General features: G+C 40.1%; 1 protein-coding gene across 1 annotated transcript in view; it reads right to left on the bottom strand.

Moving 5' to 3' along the window:
• Positions 1-89: 89 nt before the first annotated feature.
• LOC109039850 (acyl-CoA Delta12-desaturase) overlaps positions 90-19905 on the bottom strand; it is a 40316-nt gene continuing 20500 nt past the window's right edge. Inside the window, exons 3-6 of the mRNA XM_019055530.2 lie at positions 17870-18000; positions 17122-17327; positions 5529-5714; positions 90-1557 (exon numbers count right to left, since the gene is read on the bottom strand). Coding sequence (XP_018911075.2) covers positions 1242-1557; positions 5529-5714; positions 17122-17327; positions 17870-18000 — 839 coding nt within the window. The 3' untranslated portion in view covers positions 90-1241. The remainder of the gene's footprint in view (positions 1558-5528; positions 5715-17121; positions 17328-17869; positions 18001-19905) is intronic.

Raw genomic sequence — 19905 nt, 5'->3', positions numbered from 1 at the left:
CAAAAGGGCGCAAATTTTTCCACGGAGATTAAGTTCAGCTAGGTTGAGTCAAGTTTAGTTCAAGTGTAAAAAAAAAATAAAAAATAAAATAAAGTTAAAATAGGAAAACATTTTATTATTCAAGTGATTTTGCACGACTGGCTTTTTTTCATATTATTCCACTTATGCAATATAGTTTATTTATAAAGATTGATTTATGAGGGAGTGCCAACTCCCTGACGGGTTGTGGGAGGACCGAGTTTTGTGGCGGTTAGGCGTTGCAGAACGCTAGTGAGCGCCATGAAAGCGACTCTTATGAATGTATTTATGAATACTCATATTAATTATCGGATTAATAATTAAAATAGGTATTTTTCTTTTTCAAGTATGCTGTAAGGCATTTTGGCCCATCAGGTATTGCCAACTTTAACCTAGTAATTTAATTTCTTACCAGAGAACGCCTGTGCGGATTTTTTTGAAAATTTTAGGGAATTGGCTTCATGCATAGAGTACATAGAGTCGTAATGTAAGTGGGTGAGCTGGCGCCACTTTTAACCATTTTCCAGGTCCCGAATTCCGAGACTCCTGTGTGACGCCGGGTCACTTTTTCGATACATAATCGATTGTTCGCGATACACGGGTACCCGGCCATCCGATGTAAACAAAGAAGATAGGAGTCACCACGTATTCCATACCGTCATTTTGAATCGAACATGTATCGAAAAAGTGACCAGAACTCGGCGCACACCGGGCTCGGAACTCGTCGAGCAGAACATGGCGCCAGCTCTCCCATCTACATTACGACTCTATGGACTCTATGGCTTCATGTCACGCAGAGAATTTACTAAAATGTGCCCAAAAATCCGCACAACCGGTTTCATGTAAAAAATTAAATTGCCCAATTAAACCTAGCAGTAGCTGTTGTGGCTTGGTCCAGTTTTGCTCAAAGCGGTCCAAACGTAGTCCGTTTATCTCGAGGCATAGCTCTTCTCCCCACGTTTGGAAGAGACAAATTGCGTTGTTTTTTTGGTCCACTGAAAAGAATACTCCAACCTTGGAAGCCGTACTTACGAGCTATTAGACATATCGTCCGCGTTCCGGGCACAGAGGCCGAGAGTTCCGGGCGCAGAATCCGGAGCAATTAAAGCTACGGCTCCAGCACCCGGACCTATCGGTCACTGAGCCCGGAACGGACGGTATGTCTATATAGCCCGTAATTTTTTTTTTCAGTGTCGGCCTGTCGGGGGTCAGAAAAGGGTCTCTCAAACTGGGTCGTCTTCTGCGGCGGCCGGGACGAAGTGAGGTCCGGTGAGGACGTCCTGGGACATCTGGAGGCACTCGAGAAGGGGTTTCCCGGTCTTGGCCGTCTGCCCGAGGGCGGAGCGGACCCCTCGGGAGTCGATGGTCTTGAGTCGGTCAGCGAGGCCCAGGACGGTGAAGATCCGGATGAAGGCGGTCGTGCAGCCGTCGCCGTAGGTCCCGTACTCGCCCGACTGGTAGTCCCACGGCAGGAGGTAGTGGTACTGCGGCCACAGGCTCTTGTTCACTAGGAACACCAGGTTCGTGTCCGCTGAACGCCTGTCGACAGATACACGACAATTAAAACCACCAGCATAGAATAAGTAGACTACGCCTACAGAAGCGAAAGCCATCGTCATTTATATGTCATCGAAGCAAAACTTTTTGCGCGGAAAAGCCGTCACTCGTTTGATCTTACAAATCAACATATTGAATGAATTAAACCACAGTTTTCACTTTTGCATCGTGTGCTAAACTGCATGCAGTTAAAAACGCTTGACGCACTCTGAATTTTTTGATCCGAGATCAATTTTCCTGATTTTTTCCTGATGACATCAAATTCCCAAACATTTTCCGGTTTTTACTGATGGTAGACATCCTGAAAAATGCGACTCCGAGTGTTTTTGACCAGAGACAAAAAGACCCTCCTCTGGCCTCTTGGCGACAGGTGGAAGATTGGTGGAAGTTTTTACTTTCGGGGATTCAACATTTTTTTATGGACAATTATGAGGGGGCAACAGTCATCATCCTTTTTTCGGCTGCTGACCTACCTGCAAGGTGCTTGATGAGCTTCGGGTGACGTCATGAGCCAAAAAAGTTTTCCAAACCTTGGTTTGTTTTCAAAACGGAACTTCCAACACGTTGTTATAACCATCGATCAAGTAGGTGGGTCAGCAGTTGAATGTTGAAGTCCCGAAAGTAAAAACTTTCATCATTGCCAAGATACCAGTGGAGGGTCTACTGTCTCTGCAAGAGACCCTCCAATTCATGAAGAAACAGTTTCACATGAAAATCTGCTTATTAATACGATAGTTCATCAGCGTGCCGCGCCGGCAAATAGAAACGCCTTCAATGAATTGAATAGGCACACCGAGCTCCCAGGAGGTTGAATAGTGGTATCACGCCCCTTAGCGATATCTTCAGGTTTCGTGCTGCAGATCGTGTAGTTTTTAGGGTGTTCTTTTTGGCAGTTGAAAAATTAATGGATTTTATGTGGACGGCAAAGATTTACTTAAATACTAATGTTAACGTCTTGAATTTTTAAATGAACCATACTTAATCTTTGAAACGAATTAGGAATTAGTGGTATAATTAGCTAAATAAGTGCGACTAAACTTTCAGTTACCTAATTACATCTATAGTGTAAGAAAAGACACTGATATATATTAATTGATAGAATACATTTTACTATTTATCTTCCTTAAAACATCTGAACTTCATTTAAAATCAAAATTATCTGCACTGTACCACGCAGAAGTCCATGCACACCGCGCGCATTCGAGTCAGCGAACGAGAAATCTAAAACGCCTTCAATTTAGACATGATACAACACGCCCATCCATTGAGTAATAATAGTTGTATTCGTGATTCAATGTGAATCTATGGCGAGAGTAAAGAAAAATTAAGACATCGAACAACTGTTGCTAAAATACTGTCTCGTTTTAAAGTTTTGGCATTAAACGAGTACATTATGCCTTACGGCACATTTGAAGGGATTAGAGAATTCGTACAGTTTTTGAAAAAAACAAACTTGCATAATTTAAACTAGAACTAGTCAGAATATACATTTTGTGAAAAATTGACGACTAAAATCCAATTTTCAAGCTTCAAAATGTGAGTTTGAACTTTTTTACAGCCATAAGGCTCCATATAATTTTGAGACTTTAAACGCGTATTTCTCGATATGGCAAATACTGCACTTATGCGACTTGTCGTCCACGGTCTCATTTCAACTGTGTATTCCCATGAAATGCCGTTTGTAAAACCTGAATTAGAGCTCAAACTGTGCGAATGTAAGAATTCAGTTCATTTGACTAACCGAATACAATACATCGCGTTCTCATTATTCCAGTTTTTTTTTTTTTTTCAAGATTTACAAAATACATTTATCGGAAAGAAGGAGCCAGCAGAAATGAGATTCTAAACGTGATGGATTCGCTTTTGCCAAAAATTAAAGCACAGCCAGTAATTAATAGCAAAATGTTTTCGACACCTGGATGTTTGTTACCTCCAAGTTTAGACACCTCAATAATGTCATGTATATTTAAAAAGTGCAAGCTCACTCTACAGTGTGGAGCGCGCGCATGAGTCAACAAACGGGAAAAACTAGAGCTCCTTCAAATCCAACAACATGCAACAAGCACATCCACTGCGCAGTAATAGTTGTATTCGTACTTCAAGGTGGATCTAAGTTATGTTGCGTTGCTAAAGAGGTGAAAACTCTGTAACAATGAGGGATGACCCGTTTCCCCTGATTTTTAGACAGCAGCGCAGTCTAACGCCTCTCATTTCGATATTGAACGATAACACGCAAAATATCGGTTAGCGGTGTCGTTTTCATAACACTCGGACGGATTCACTGACCCCTCTCTCGGTTCACCGCGGGGACATCTTGTGGAATAAACTAATTACTGCATTGTCCCTGTCCCTGCCTGCCCGTGATTCTCGTATCACGTGGTTAGCGTGTTTTCTCCATTATGCACGTGTTTTCTCCATCGTGCACGTGCTTTGTGGTCTAAGTCGCACCTCGGCATTGGCGGACCCAGGAAATTGGCAACATTGTTTTTCTCCATTTAAATCTATGGAAATGAATCGATTCTTGGTGATGAAACGACCAATTCATCAATATTCAGCGGGCCGCACCGAGCCTCTAATATTGACGGAAAACGATTGCTGGTGACGTAATTTTTTATCTACAATGATTTGAGCCTGCCTCTCTTAAGATACATACTTATAAAGTCTAAAATTTCGTGAACTGTCCGTCGATGAGGGCAAATTCAAAAGGAATTCTCAACGGGCCCAACTCTACCCTGAACTGCCCTCCACTTCCCCTAACACCGCTTATGGCCCCAGCGCCCAACACTTAAAGTATATTAGTATTACTACTCAAATGAGATTTTTTCGAACATTTCAACACAGAAAACAACTAGCAACTACATGAAAAAGCTGGTACTGTTCTTTTTATCTCTCTTTCCTTTTTATAGGACATCAGAACAGTGATGAAGATTCAGAAGCTCAAGCATTTGAATCTATAAAATCCCAGATCTTTTATGTTTGACCTTGCCGCGAGCTCGAATCCCTCAGTTTTATGGACGCTTGTTGCGTTATATGCCAGTTAAACTGCTCAATTCAGAGTCCCGGTAATTTATCGAACGATTTCAACCACTTAATTCCGTCGCCATGTCGAGCTTTGAGAATAGAAAGGGAGTAAGTAGTTGTGCCCTCCAAATTTCTCTAGAAATGGAAACGTGGTAAATGAGCTAATTGACCTGGTAAAAATCAATCAACCACATGGCATCTAGATGAAACGTCCTCGCCACGACATGACAAGATAGTGATGGCGATATTTTGATACATCTATTCGTGCTCGATTGCTGTCCGTGTTGCATACTGACAAAAATGAAGGAACTTTAACGTGTTTTTGCGCGTGAAGAACATGGTCCGTATCAGCCAAAATTGTTTGGTTCTTCGAAAATATTCGACGGCTCGTAGAAATAAACTATCTGTTGACCGAAGTAAAGTCTGGTTTCGTCAACTGCTGACTTAATTGGTATTTAGAGACAATATTAGAGGGGTTTTTTTTGTGAATTGACGGCTGCGCCCTCGGTTATTCTCTTTGGCAATCTACAAATTTTCCGGGAAAGTGACCCTCTAAAACTCTCTATTTTTTAAAACTTTTATTCGTTATTCGATCTCAAATGTCTGAAAACTTTAATGAGAGATATTCATTACTCTTGTCGATAGTAAATCTTATTCTATATGTATTAAAAGCAATTAGGAAACATAAAAATGATTCTACGGCGGTTTTCCTTAGGAAGGAGGTGTTGCAATAAATTTTATTTGCAATTAGGAACCAAAATATTCGGCTCAAGTTAGAAACAACATATGTACCACTAGTTTCCCTATGCACATAAGTGTATTTACAGACGAGCCAGAAATTTTAGTTCCCAATTGCAAAATGTAGTTCAATTAAGTTCCCTATTTTTTAATGATAAACTGACGTCATGAAGTGTTTGACTTAATGCACTTACTTGTTAAGAGGATCGAGTCCCCAGACTAGGAAGGCGGTGTTGACCATCCAGGCTCCGTGTAAACACAGGGTGACTCGTAAGAAACCCACAACAAAAACGGAGACCAAGATAGACTCGCCCCAATACTCCACCGGTGCGTTGATCGGCAGCAATATGCTGAACAGGGGCATCATGATCCAGTATAATCTAGGAAACATACCAAGAAAATAAATTGCTATTTTGTATGATAATCATATGAAATTGATTATATTCGAAATTGGGAACTACAATTACTCGCTAATGTTAGAAGCCATTAGCTTCCCATGTGCATATCGACGGTGTAAGTCGGCAATCACGTAACTCGATTTGCGACGTCGCAGACTTCCTGTCATACTTATTTTTTAAACGGAAAACTACTCAACGGCAATTCTTTAAAACTGCCGTGATTTTTCTTCTCCGTGCGAAGAAAATTCTGCAAAAACTTCAAAGAACGATGTCAATTTGTTCTCCTTAAAAAAATTATAGAGGCTGAGGTTTTCAGACACCGCAAACGAGGTATGTGATTACCGACTCACACCATCGATATAGGTGTTTTTATGTTTGAACCAGAGATTGTAGTTCTTCATTGAAAAACTCAGTGCAAATATAAGAACGTTTTATAACCTAGTAGGTTGATTTTGGACTTTTTGATTATGCTCAGCGGGTCCCCCGAGATTTTAACGATGGTAAACATCGATGATTGAACTCTGTATCAGCGTGAGTGGCCGTTCAAAAACCACGTAACGCTGAAACTTGAATTTTTTTCCACCCCTTTCTCTTGTAATGTTCCAGTAACGCAGGCATATACCCCCTAAAAAATCACGTAACGCTCTATTCGACTCCTCAACACTTGATTTGACATTATGTGATTTTTTTTTTTTTTTTTGTGGAAAGGAGGAGTATCGATAAGGGTCGATTTTGGACCCACCCTGAATTCCCTAAACTCTACGAATTTTTGCTCATCTAAGGTCTATATTTTACGAGATGCACATCATGATTGGTTCCTCCGGTCTCTATCCTGGTCTAATGCTGGGTCTGAAGGCTGGTTTTGGTGCAAAATGTGGGTTTTGTTTGTTTTCAGCTGAATGCCGAAAAATCCACGTTTTTCGGCAAATTTGACCTTCAGATTTTGAGCATTAGACCTGAATACATACGAAAAATGAGCAGTGGCGTGGCGTGCCTTACGATATATCGATTGACCTGCCATTTATACAATAGAACGAACGATACCTTGCTTCTACATAGTGCAAATTATTCTGATTTTCCAGCGCTCTTCTTATCTGGGACAGACTATAAACATATGAAAAAGATCATTGAAGAGGGTGTTCGCAACGAACACCTCAATTATCGACTATTTACCACAACTTCAAATAGGGAAATGTAAAAAATCGATCATTCACGCCTTGCTATTGCAAATTATGATGGATCTTGTAAAATATGGACCTTCAATGCGAAAAAAATCGGAGAGTCAAGGAATTTCAGCAAGGTTGGATCCATACTAATTGATGCTTCTCTCTTCCACAATTAGTCGGTTTTTCATGTTTAATTTTCGAAAAAGCGTTACGCGCCGAGCCTAGTATTACTTGACACAGTCCTTAACCTCTCACGCCCCCTTTCTCGTAAGTACCTACTTGTTTCACGAGCTCAGACGCCCCTCCATTTTAGAGTGTTACGTATTTTATGAACGGCCCCCAACGAAATTGCAGGCGGTAATCCAGGATCGCGCGGAAGGTCTAAGAAAAGTTATGAAGATTGCGCGAATGTAAAATGTAGTTAATTTAAGGTAGAAATTTGGCAAAATAGGAAACAGTTGGAAAATAAACGCATATTTTTATGTTAACGCTAGTTTAGGTTAGTTCGTTGACAAGCCATCGATGTCTTACCTTCTGATGATAAATGAAGTGAAAAGATTGAGTAATGGTCGTGGGTATAAAGAACTTTCCTAACTTTTCTCGGAAAAAAATATTTAATCGGGAGAAACGAGGCAACGTTGGAATGCTCATACGGCGTTGGAACACAACAGGCCTTTTAAGCCCTGTTATTCAATGTCGCGAGTATTCTATCGCGAGTTTGAATAATCGCGCCAAACACAGTCCGGCCGGCATTGAACGTATATTAGCGCCTGCAAGACTTTGTGAATACTTCAAGCATCGCGCCAAACAGTGCGGTCGGCACGACGCGCGTATCAGCGCCTACAAGACTGCATGAATACTTCTCGCATTGCACTAATCGCAGTGCAGTCGATCAGTTGGCGTGAAACGCATATTAGCGCCTACAAGACTGTGTAGGAATGCTGTAAGACTGCGTGCCATCATTCTTGACTTTCTGCTTCAGTTTTTATCATAATTTAAGGGAAAATATGTATCCTAACCGTAACAATTCAGAGACTCGGATGATATTTAATTTTTTTTTTTTTTTTTTTGGTTACATTAAAAGATAATAGAACGAACGAAAATATCGCGTCGAAATTTTTGAAACTTTTATTTGAGATCATTTAAGTAAATTCACGGACATTTTTCAGAAAAACGGTGTGTAGCTCTTTAAAAACATGTATTAAAAATAAAAAATGAAAGTCGTGCATAACGTTGCAATCAGAGATAAGATCAGAGATTGCAATCAGAGAGTCTTTCGGGTGTACCCGTCGGGTTTTGAATCCATTCACCTCTAAAAAAAACTTGAACATGGTTGTTCTACGATTTTTACGTGTAGTTTTTTTCAGTGGTTGGCGGCCGAGTAGCGGCCACAGTAGCCACTAGTAGTTCACTTGGTAAATTTCTATGAAAGCTCTCTGGGCCATTCGTGCTGCGCGGGCTGTCCATCGAAGAGAGATATACTCGTTAGTGCAAGGAGGGAATGAATAGTCTTCCGCGATGCAGTTATCTACCACAAACTACGAAGGTTGCCAGATTAACGCTTCCTCGTTGAATATTGAATATTTCCGCAAACATGTGAATTTTCAGTTACAGAGAAATTCGCGCAATCCTATGCATCTTCAAAAAGGTAAAAAAAGGAACATTCGCGCAATCCTATTGCAAGTTTCCTGTCACATTTTTGCTAGTCCAAGAATGTCTCTGGTTGTCAATAGGAGATTTCGTGTTATTTCCTTCGCCCTCAGAAGGGCTGTTCCCTAAAAATTCCGTACAAAACTGTCATGTAATATTCGTGTCCAAGATTGAAGTAGGAGCAGGAACTTTGCAACGCCGCAATCAAGCTTTTTGCATCTTCACTGACGATATCTCCTGGCTTCATATTCGGTGATTCACTCAGCAGTCCTCGTCACATCTCTTTGCTGGTAAAAAAATACCAATCCCTTCCATCAATAATTAGATCGCGTTAAGCTGGAGGGAACCAAGCCATATCAGCTATTGCCATGTGTAACTGGGCTATTTAATTTTTCACGAAAACGGTCGTGCAGATTTTTGTACAAATTTTAGTGAATTTTTTGCATAGTACGAAGCGAATTCCTTAAAATTTGCGAAACGATCCGGACAAACGTTCTTTCGTAAAAAATTAAACGTAAAAATTGTACGGTTAATTTTGGCAATAACTGATGCGGCTTGGTTCATCTCTGCTTCCAATCCAATTCCTCGTCTCATCTCTTTGGTGGCTGAAAAATATTCCATTGTTTTTCATTCTCCTGAATTTTTCGGTATCTAATCATTCATCCGAAGGAATAATTTATTATTTACTGGTCTTATTTCGTCATTTTTCTGGTCAGTGGATTAAGTCAATATTTCATCCTTTTGAGGACGCACACAGAATACCCTCTTTCCTCCCTGCTCTTATACTTTTATTAGGCCTTATTCTCTTGAGAATGAAGGCCACCGTGTCCTTCCAACGTTAAATGGTGGACCCAGGAGGACACGACACTGTAGACTGATTGAAACATACTGTCGAAAAATATTTCATAGCACACGCCAGGAGAGCGATTCACATCAGTTTCACTTATTAACTTTTCTATGAATATTTGAATAGTTAATTTCGTTCGAGATCTATGTAATAAATAATTAAGATGACCGGAAGGTTGCGAATTAATGTCGAAGTGATCAATAGTGTACATACTTTAGACGTCTCCTCATGAAATACATTTTTAAGAAGACGTTTCTTTTAAGTCCTCTAGGGAATTTTTTACACTGTCTGACCTTTCTCAAAGCTTCGTCAAATAATCACTTACATAAGAGTATCTACACGACTTACGTAAGGATGACCAAAGTGTGAAACCAAGTATCTCCGTTTGCGATGTTGCAGACTTCCTGTCATACTTTATCCTTCCTTTGGAAAACTAGTTAACGTTATTTCTTGAAATCTTCCTTGCGTTTTCTTCTCTGTTAGGGGAATATTCAGTCAAAATTTCAAGCCATATAATTGGCTCGTTTCTTTTCATAAAAATGTAAAACGAGCGGAAATTTTGAAACACCGCTGTAAAAGATACGTGGTTTTGCTCTTTGGCCATCGATAAGTAGTTAGTGGGCTCATGATGATGAAGTAGGAAAAGGGAACAGACCAAAAATGATGAGATGAGTGCAATGAGAAGTCAGAAGGTGGCCCTCTGACCTTCAACTGCCGGCCAGGCAATTGGAGAGCAAGGGAGTATTCGCCGAGTTCACACAGTAGCGATAGGAGATTTGACGATTGACGTAAACCCCGTATAAATTTGACCGCGTTTAGCAGAAGGGAACCAAGCCACATTGACTGACCAGGCCAATTTGACTTAGCAATTTAATTGTTTACAAGAGAACGTTTGTGCGGATTTTTTTGAAAATTTTAAGGAATTTGCCTCATACTGTGCAAAATTCACTGAAATTTGCAAAAAAAGCCGAACATCCGTTTTAATGTAAAAAATGTATACTGTCCAATTAATTATGGCAATAGCTGAAGTAGCTTGATTCCTTTCTGCTTAACGCGGTCTAATTGATCCATCACTATGAGATTCTCTGCTGTTGTTGAATTAAGATAATAATTGCATGACCATGCTTTCCATTATCAGCTTGTGTAATAGTCTCTCATTGTATAAGCGAAAACTCGAGGGTTGGTTGAAAAAACTTCCCCGCTCCATTTCCAACCCGCAACGTCCACTTATTGTAAATTTTCTCATATAAAATTGGCCTTAGTGTACAAAATACATAAATTGAGCTATGAGTGAAAATGACTCACTGAATTGACTGAAATGTACTTTGAATTTCAATCAAAGGTTCCCAATAAGTGTAGAAGAAAGGTCTACGACCATAATGGAACGAAATACTATAAATAATGTAAAAATAAACATGAGTCGTGGCAGTGTGAAGTTTAAAGTTCCAGTTATATAGATTCAAAAAAAAAAAAACATCCAGAATTCTAATCTGCTAGATTCAGGGCATGAAACCACTAAACCGCTCGCAAAGTTGAATTCAAAATACTGGAGAGGGTTTCCCGTTGAAATCTCAAAACACGATTTTTTAGATTCGTCGAAAATAACTCCTCTGAAAATTGTCATCATATTGTTCTTTTCTCGTAGAATCACTCAACTGTCAGATGAACTGAGATTTTGGTTGAACAACTTTTTCAAATGAGACAATTACACAACGGTTCGCTTCTATTGGACCGTCAGGCAGGTGTAGAAATGAATCAACAAAATGCATGTGCACTCATCAAATTTTTACGTAAAACTCATAGCATGCATGGTCAACTTTCTAATTTGGCCCAAAATTATAGCGTTTCTTGAGTTCAAGAATTTTAACTTGTTGCTCGTCAAAAATTCGAGAGAAGATGAAAATTAAATTAAGTTATAAACTTGTTTCAGCGTGCTTACAATCAAATTATTTCGAACACGCCTTAATTTTTAGAGTTTTCCGAGAGAGCCTCCCGGACCCCCGGAGGTAGAAAAATGCTCCCAGACCTCTCTCGTCCCCGCCTTTCTTTTGCCTGCTAGACCGTCCTTGATGAGGTGACCTTCCCTAGAAAAGCTCTAGTTCCACATAATAAGTTCAATTCAACAATGTCCCCTCTGAAAAGACTCCTTACTCTCAACATGTTTCCAGATGAGAAATTTACTATTTTTAAATTTACATCGTTACGTGATGCTGGTATCTTGTCCCCTCCCCTCGCTCCCTCGCCTCTGAATGTAATATTTACTAAGCGTTACGTATTAGTGTTACGTAATAATGAAAGGTCCTCTTCTTTGTTAAATATAAACATGTATTCTACTACAGTGCTTTTTTCCGGCAAGGGTGCGTTATGTGGAGATATCACCAATTACTAAGGTTAAAAGGTCGGTTTCAAATCTGCGAATCCCCACGTGACTCAGTACCGTTGTTGCTCGCTTATTTGATTTACAGAATCAACAGCCGGTTTAAAAAATGCAAAGGTGGTGATAAAGAATTGATGTAGGTATAGTATATCTATAGAACACGAATAAATTAAAACAAAATGAAATGGAACAATGATGCACAGTCTAAAAGGTTTTCTGAGTTTATTTTTTTGTTTGTTTGCTTGGTGAAGATTTGATTTTTTCAAAAAATTCTAAAAATTGACAGAGGAGGAGGGAAATACTGATACTAATAATAATAGAAAATGAATGTATTTAACGCTGTTTCGTTGAACATCAATAGCCTATGACGCTGGATGTCTTTACATGAATTAACTAACTAACTAACTGAAGCGAATTGGCAATGTAGAGTATTGTTTTTATCATCAGCATGATCAGCGTCAGTGCTAACGTGATTTATTTCCATTCAGTAATTCATGATTCGCGATCATAAAAAAAATGCTGTAAATGTTGACCCTCAGTGCAGGTTCGCAATAGCACGTGCTACCGCAAAGGTCGTGTCCCTTACCTAACTTCACCCATGACTAACTGAAATGATATCCGCATGAAATGTCATACGGGAGAGTTCACAGGTGAAGAGAATGCGTGATTTTCCATTTTCCAATTTCGGGAAAAAATCATAAACCGAAAAGTAATGTTCCTCGGCATTTTTTCAAAATTACGGCTCGATTTAAGATTCCATAATTATGAGACATTTTTGGTCAACATCATTGTATAGGGCCACTCACATAGGATACAGAAGAGCGCCTTCAACCCACTTCGTAATCTTAATGCAAAATTCTGATACCACTATTCGTACGTCATGACAGTCATTTTGCATAGCCGGCTATTTGAAGGCAAATCATTGCCTTAGGCGACAGGGTACGAATTTCAGCGTTTTTTGACCCTTAAATGGTAGATGAAGCATTGTATTACTCGATGGATTCTAATAGAACCGACCGTTGTGATGAACCGGCAGTTCACGATTGCATTGGCCCAGAGAGTGAATAATGGACATGAACGGCCCGCGCCGCGGGTAAAAGGTACCTATGATGAAATGCTACCGGTGGACCCTCGAGTGATAACATTCAGAAACTTTTCAAAACCAGCGAATTTCCAAAAATATAAAAAACTAGGGGGCTATGCCCCCTGGCCGCTACGCGGCCCAACCGCCAGAGGGCGCTTCGCTCTCTCTTAGAACCACGTTTACAAAAGAACGACAAAAAAAATTAAAATATTTTCATACTCGACTTTCATTTATCTCATCTCCTTCCGGCCGGAAGCAATTGGACCAATAAGAATCGAATGAAAAAATCGGCATTTTTCTCAAACTTCACGCCAAGAACGAAACGTAACGGAGCGTTTCGTCGCTTTTGGATAGTCTGTTGCGAAGGAGCATACCTTCGATTCACTTACCCTACTAACAGACCAAGATTCAACATTTCCCGCTTAGTTCAATTTTCCGCTAAATTTGAAATTCCCGCCATTTCTCTTCGGCGGGAATACCAAATTTTGTCCCCCTTCCTAAGCTCTCTGGTCTACTCTTATCTAAAAAAACCTGGGTCTTATATTCAAATTCTGAATACAGCGGGCTCACCTAGGGACTATCACCTGTGCATAACCGCAAAATCATGGAAATTGGCCCAATAGGACACTCAAACGATTTATGACAAAAAATAAAAATTTACATTGGTTAAATGGGAAAACCCGCAACTTTACCACGTGATATAAAAAAGCCTGGGTCATATTTTCAAAATCTATATATAGCGGGTTCATTTAGAGATAATTGCCTGTCGATAGCCGCAAAAATCGCGAAAATCGGCCCTGTAAAACGCTGGAACTAAACGTTACCAGTTATGCAAATTTAAGAGGTCTCGGAGCTTATAGTGTACAGAAGATACAGAACGTACGTATGCTGTAAGCGGGAAATACTGAGGAGAGCATGTTGTGCGTAAGGCGCGCCGGATCAAATGAAGGGGCCAGAACAAGATACGCATTTCTGCACTTAGGCCCGCGATTCGCGAAAAAAGTTCTACTGTTTTAGAGGACTACCCGATTTTTTCGATTATAGTCTCTTGCTGGTAGATAAACGACATCTTCAACAACACGTTTAAGCAGCTAACTCAAAACTGTCGAAAATCGAGATACCCACTTCTCCATCTTCACCATCGATATATGACACCTTAATGCAGTAGCACTAACACTAATTATACCTTGTAATCACGACTTATTTCACCCTGTGCTATGAGGATGATAAGTGTCTAGATATTTTTATGAAATACTAAAAACACACACTGAAATACATTGGAAAATGAAAATTGTGGGGATCAGAGAGCTTTCGGTGCGTAACATTGAGACAATGTATTTTTTCTGAGAGATAACCTCGTTCCGAAATCTCCAAAAAATGAATTAATCAAATACGTGAAAAATGTCAGATATCCGCATTGAGTGCAGTATTTTCTGCAAATGGAAGGATATTAAAAGGAAAAAAGTAAACCCCCAGCCATTCATTTCCTGGGTCGTCTTCTCCCAGCGCGGTGGATGTATGAGCTTCTTCCCTTGATCTTGAAAGGCAAAATGAGATAGCTTGTCAGTTGTCAGAGAGCATATTGCGTTTCATAACATTATGAATAATTTATGGGAGTTGTTTAGTTGTGGGGTAAAATTTGGATGTTCTACGAGATTGCTTAATGTGGGTAGTATCGGTCAGGCGTAATAAGCAAATGCCGTTATTATCTGACGTACGCCTTTCAAAGCCGGCGTCTTCCAGCATGAAGACAAACGCCGTATGGAACATTCAAAATGGTCATATTTCTTCCGAGAGAAATATATATTTTCTATAAAAGTGATGTTTCCTTTGAAATTTTCAGACCTATCAAGTTACATTGTGAATGGAAATCGGCTGCAAATACAAATAAACACAAATGGATTACATTATGCAATAAGGAACCACTATCTCTGACTCTTCCATAAAAGCAACTTTCTGCATAGAGAATCCATGTGCATATCTATCTGCATGTAAGCTGTTTCTAAAATGAGCTAGAGATAGAGGTTCCTAACCAAAAATTCCTGCCGAACATTCGGATTTGGTCAAAATTCATCCAGTGAAATGCGGATTTCAAGGAGACTTCTGGATACATTACCTTTAATTTTTCAGAAAAATTCACTCTCATTTTACTAGAGTGCTTGGAAAAAGCGCAAAAAGAAATGTGCAAAAGAAAAAAATCGTGACCTGTCTCCAAATTAATATTTTAATAAGAGATATTAGGCAATGCCGAATTTCTCCCTGAGTGTTATCTTTTTTAGTGTATTTTCCGAAGGAAATACACTATTGCATTCTCCCATGATGTCGGACCCAGACCTGAGACATTGTGAAGAGCACCGATCACGGGTCGTAGATCACGAAAATATATGCTATTCAAATTCATGTGTATATATATATATGTATATGTATGTATATATATGTATGTATGTATGTATTTCCGCCTTTTGAAGATTTTTCGATTTTTGAGTGGTTATATCTTTCTTACGTTGATAGATATTTTGACCAATTTTTTTGCATTTTGTAGAGACTCATTAGGACTACTATTCTGCGAAAAAAAATTGAAATTTGAGGCAATAGATTTTGAGGGGTGGGGCTCGAAAGTGGGGGGAGGTGAAATCTTGTCCACTCGATAACTCGAGCGAAAATGAATATTTTGAGCTGAAATTTTTACGGGTGGTAGTTCTCCCCTAGGACTGGTTTGGTATTGAATTTGAGCTAAATCGGCCGAGCCGTTTAAAAATGGCGAGCTTTGAAAGTTTTAGGCGAGGGGTGCGCGGCATGAGGGGAGCCGGCCGGAGCAGGGCCGCACAGTGGGTCGGGGGAGAAAGTTTTTGGACAAGCTGATCGTCGCACAGTGGGTCAGGGGAGAGAAGTTTTTGGACAAACTTTTCGTCGCACAGTGGGTCAGGGGAAGGAAGATTCTGGACAAATTGTTCGTCGCACAGTGGGTCAGGTTAAATGATCTGTTCTTGAACAAAATCTCACCATTTAACCGTCACAACCTTTCGCAGCGCGTTCGCTGGCAACGTACGCAACTACTATTTTGTGCTATTGCTTTCTGGTGACTGCCGGTGGGTATGTTGCTGCCGGACCGCCTCCACGTAGGCAATTTCTCGTACATCGTCCGTCCGCAACTCTCGCCTCTGGTCAATCAGCGCAGTAGTGGGATTCCCGCTCGCCGCGCACTCTCGCGACAAGGTACGCAACTTCTTGCTCACAACGTGCTCACCTGCTCACAACTCAACTTCTGTTTCAATTCTTAATTTATTCCCTTACAGATTGATCCCCCCCCCCCCTTCGGAAATACACTCTTCCCGCGGTGGACGCGCGGGTCGCTTAAGAAGACAGAACAACTGGAATGGACACTCAAACTAAAAAGCGCGCGCGAAGCGCGCGTCCTGGGGGGGCTTGGGGGGGCGAAGCCCCCCCCAAAAAACCGGCGCGGAGCGAAGCGGAGCGCCGGTTTTTCTTTCTTTTTTTTAATATACATTTTTTTTATCAGAATATGAACTCTCGAAGAAATTATTTTAAGATTGAAAAAAAAAAAAAAAAGTTCACCTTTCAACATCGATCGAGTGCTCAAAAAGTGACGAATGGTTTGTAGAGGCGGCGTGACTTCAGTATCCGGCCGCAGTTTTACATTTTTACAAGTTTGCCATTTTTTTAAAATAAAAATTGAAGAGAATGTGGTATCAAAATGGAATTTAAACTGGTTCTAGATTTTACGTCGCAAATTCCTCTAAAAGTCCCTCTATCAAGTTTAAATTGCTTTCCGTAATCACGTCTTTGCTGTCAGAGGAAAACAGAAGGTGTACTATGTAATTTTCCGATACTTCTAAACTTTGATGAATCTGACTCATTGGGAACTTTCTTGGATAAGAAACATGAATCTATTATCATTGAAACTTTAAACCCTGAAGAATTTAGGAATCCCAAAAGAGTTCAAAATTCTGGCTCCTAGATTCTAAAAAAAGTTAAATTTTTTAACTGCCTAAACAATATTGCCCCAGGACATGGACATCATCTTTTCTATCATTGTATCATGAAATGTATAATATCATATCATGAAAAATAGTATGATGAATGTCCTCATCAAACCTTCTAAAATAATCGTTTCAATAAGAAACGGACCGCTCTCCATTCTTTTAGATTTCATAAGAGCCGAAACAATTCCTCGTAGTCATTATTCCCTTTCAATTAATTACTAGCACCGTGAGACTATAAAACTCAATCGAAGCCAATCCTACCTCTTTTGCCACATGACTATCTGATCGTCCTCTATATCACTCATATCAATCTTTGCTTTGAGGTCGTCGATTTTTGGATTTTGCGTAACCAGACGATTGCCCAGATATCCGTAGAAGAAACCTTTCTTATGGTTGTACGGGTCCTCCTCTGTTCCATGGTGTTTATGGTGTAACCTGTGGTCCAATACCCAATCGTATACGGGGCCCTAAATAAAGGATAAATAAAAAACTAATTATATTAAAGTTAAACAATTATTCGATCTTGATAACGTACTGGCATTTCAATAATCTATCTCTTCGCCGACTCAGTAATATGTTCTCTTCCAACTATTAAACATCAGTAAAGACCTTTGAAACGCCTTCAGTTTTGATGAGGGCAAAAAGCATATCATATCCATACAAATAGCATATCATGTAGTCATACAAACAAAGCGACTACTCCTGAAACTATCTTGCTCCAATTTTTGAATTACTAACGGAAGATAAGTAGCTTTCATTCCGATTTTTTTTTTCGGTGTATTAATTTTGAACTTCTGAGGGTGCCGTCATTGACCTAATTCCATCATGGAATTCGCCAGTCATAAAATTGTGCTTTCATAATGTATGGAATCTTATAGAATAACTAAAAATAACAAGAATCGCCGCAGAGGTGGTATTATAGTATAACTGACGGGGGTTGTAAGTAGAAAGCGCTCACTGTTAGCTGAGTGCTGGATAAAAGCTTTGGGCGTAAATTTTGAATACTCACTTGACAGACTAAAGTTTGAAATATGACTAAGGCGAGCCTAAGTGGCCAGACAGCTTCGTAAGTCCTGTGTGCCCAAAGTCTATGGCAGCCAGCTGTGACACTAAATAAACCTAAACTTGTGAGGAAAAAACCTAGAAACAAAAACATTTACAGAGGATTTTAATGAACAATTATTCAGGAATAACTCTAATTTATAGCGTGAAAAAATAAAGTAATAACATTATACAGATAATTTCGCCCCCCCCCCCTCCCCAAATAAAGGAAGAAACTTCATATAAATCAGAATATCCAAGTTTGTAGCCTCCATGAGACTCAAAGATACCGTCTCTTTAGAACTTACAATTAATGACGGAGAGCTAAATATTCGATTTTCAGTTGTCAAATTATGATATGGAAAAATGTGCTCATTCCCCTCAGGGGACTTGAATAGAGACGAAGAAATAACTTCAAATTAGTCACTTTGAAGATTGGCATAAATCGAGGTAAAATTTGAAGGCAACTAGGCAATGCAAGCCATAGAGTTTCGAATTGATTGCAGCATTGAGGATGCTTTCTTGCCTATTTAGAAAATTGAAGGCAAAAAAGCAGTGCGCCATGCCCCATTCTTGCAAATGCTGGGCCCGAAAATGGTCTCCATAGAGCCGAATCGGCGAGTATACCGAAAAAGGTAGAGACTCGATAAATGAGGTTTGGAGGCGGTTAAGACGTGAATATCTGAGTGGAGTGTTTTAAAAAGTATCTCCTGCATTTTCGGTAGCGGCGTCAATTATCATTCGAAAGATGTTTTTGGGTCGCTCTGATGATTGAGAATTGACGAAATTTACCTTTAATTATAAAAAGGGTACTTATCAATCTTATTTCAAGCATAGACAACCGTATGTGCTATCTTCTGCATGTTTGCGAGGGTGCTTCACCTAAAATGAAGGATGCTGATTTAACATTCTGAATGTAAAAAGTATGCGACAACTCACAAAACGCTGAATTAACCGCTACAGCAGCTACTATAGCAATGTCAAGATGTAAAACTAACTGCTATGGTGGTTAATTCAGCGCTTTGTGAGTTGTCACACACTTTTTTACATCCAGAATGTTAAATCAGCATCATTTTTTTACGGTTTTTTTTTTTACATAAAAACAAATATTAAGATTGAATGCATCGAACAAAGAGTGCTCTACAAGATCAGGAGGAGATAGTGGTTTTTGGCGGGTTTTGTGGACTTACTGCCGAATTGTCAGAATTTACATCAAATGCTTAAATACAGTACTCTTATATGGACGTATTTATGCCAAAGGGAACTATGTGCATAGGGAACTATGTGCATAGGGAACTATGTGCATAGGGAACTATGTGCATAGGGTTTGCGTGAAACATAGTTCCTTTTAGCATAAATACGTCCATTTGACTCTCTCCTTTATAAGTTTATCTGTGAGGGCCCACCCAGTCCGGCTAAGGCATGTGCAGTGCGCAGCGTCGCAGCGGCTTGCAGGCGCTATCACGGTGAAAATGACGAGATTTGATGGGATCTAAACGGACCGAAAACGAGGCGGCCGTCGCGTTGCGGGCGATCCGAAAACGATGTTCTTTTCAATTTCCTTGATGGGGTGGCGGCTCGTGGGTCGTGGGTCGCGCCGAAAGAACGATGGAATAAAAGCTCACACAATGGACACACATGGAATAAAGACACACTTGTAGACGTGCAACGCGCGGGGTGCCACGCCGCCGTGCTAAGGAAGAACGCCGTATAAACATTTGAGAGTTGCCAAATTTCCCTTGATAAAACATGTATTTTTGACAGCATTCATGCATACTTTTCCTTGAAAATTTCAGATATATTAGATTAAATTGCGTACAAAATTGTCTGAAAATCCATGGAAAATAATATTCGCAATTTTCCCAGTAAATCCGGTTTTTATCGGAGGAAACTTGGCAACGTCTGAAGGCTCATACGGCGTTTTTCCTTAGCACGGGAGCGCGGGCCTCGGGTCGGGTGTGCCGCGCCGCGGCGCGGCGGTGCCCGTCGAAATCTAATTCGAGC

This window comes from Bemisia tabaci, chromosome 5 (assembly GCF_918797505.1).
Source record: "Bemisia tabaci chromosome 5, PGI_BMITA_v3".
In the NCBI taxonomy this organism is placed as follows: Eukaryota; Metazoa; Arthropoda; class Insecta; order Hemiptera; family Aleyrodidae; genus Bemisia; species Bemisia tabaci.
Note: the sequence above shows the minus strand (reverse complement) of the source record. Positions and strands in the feature narration are given on the sequence as shown.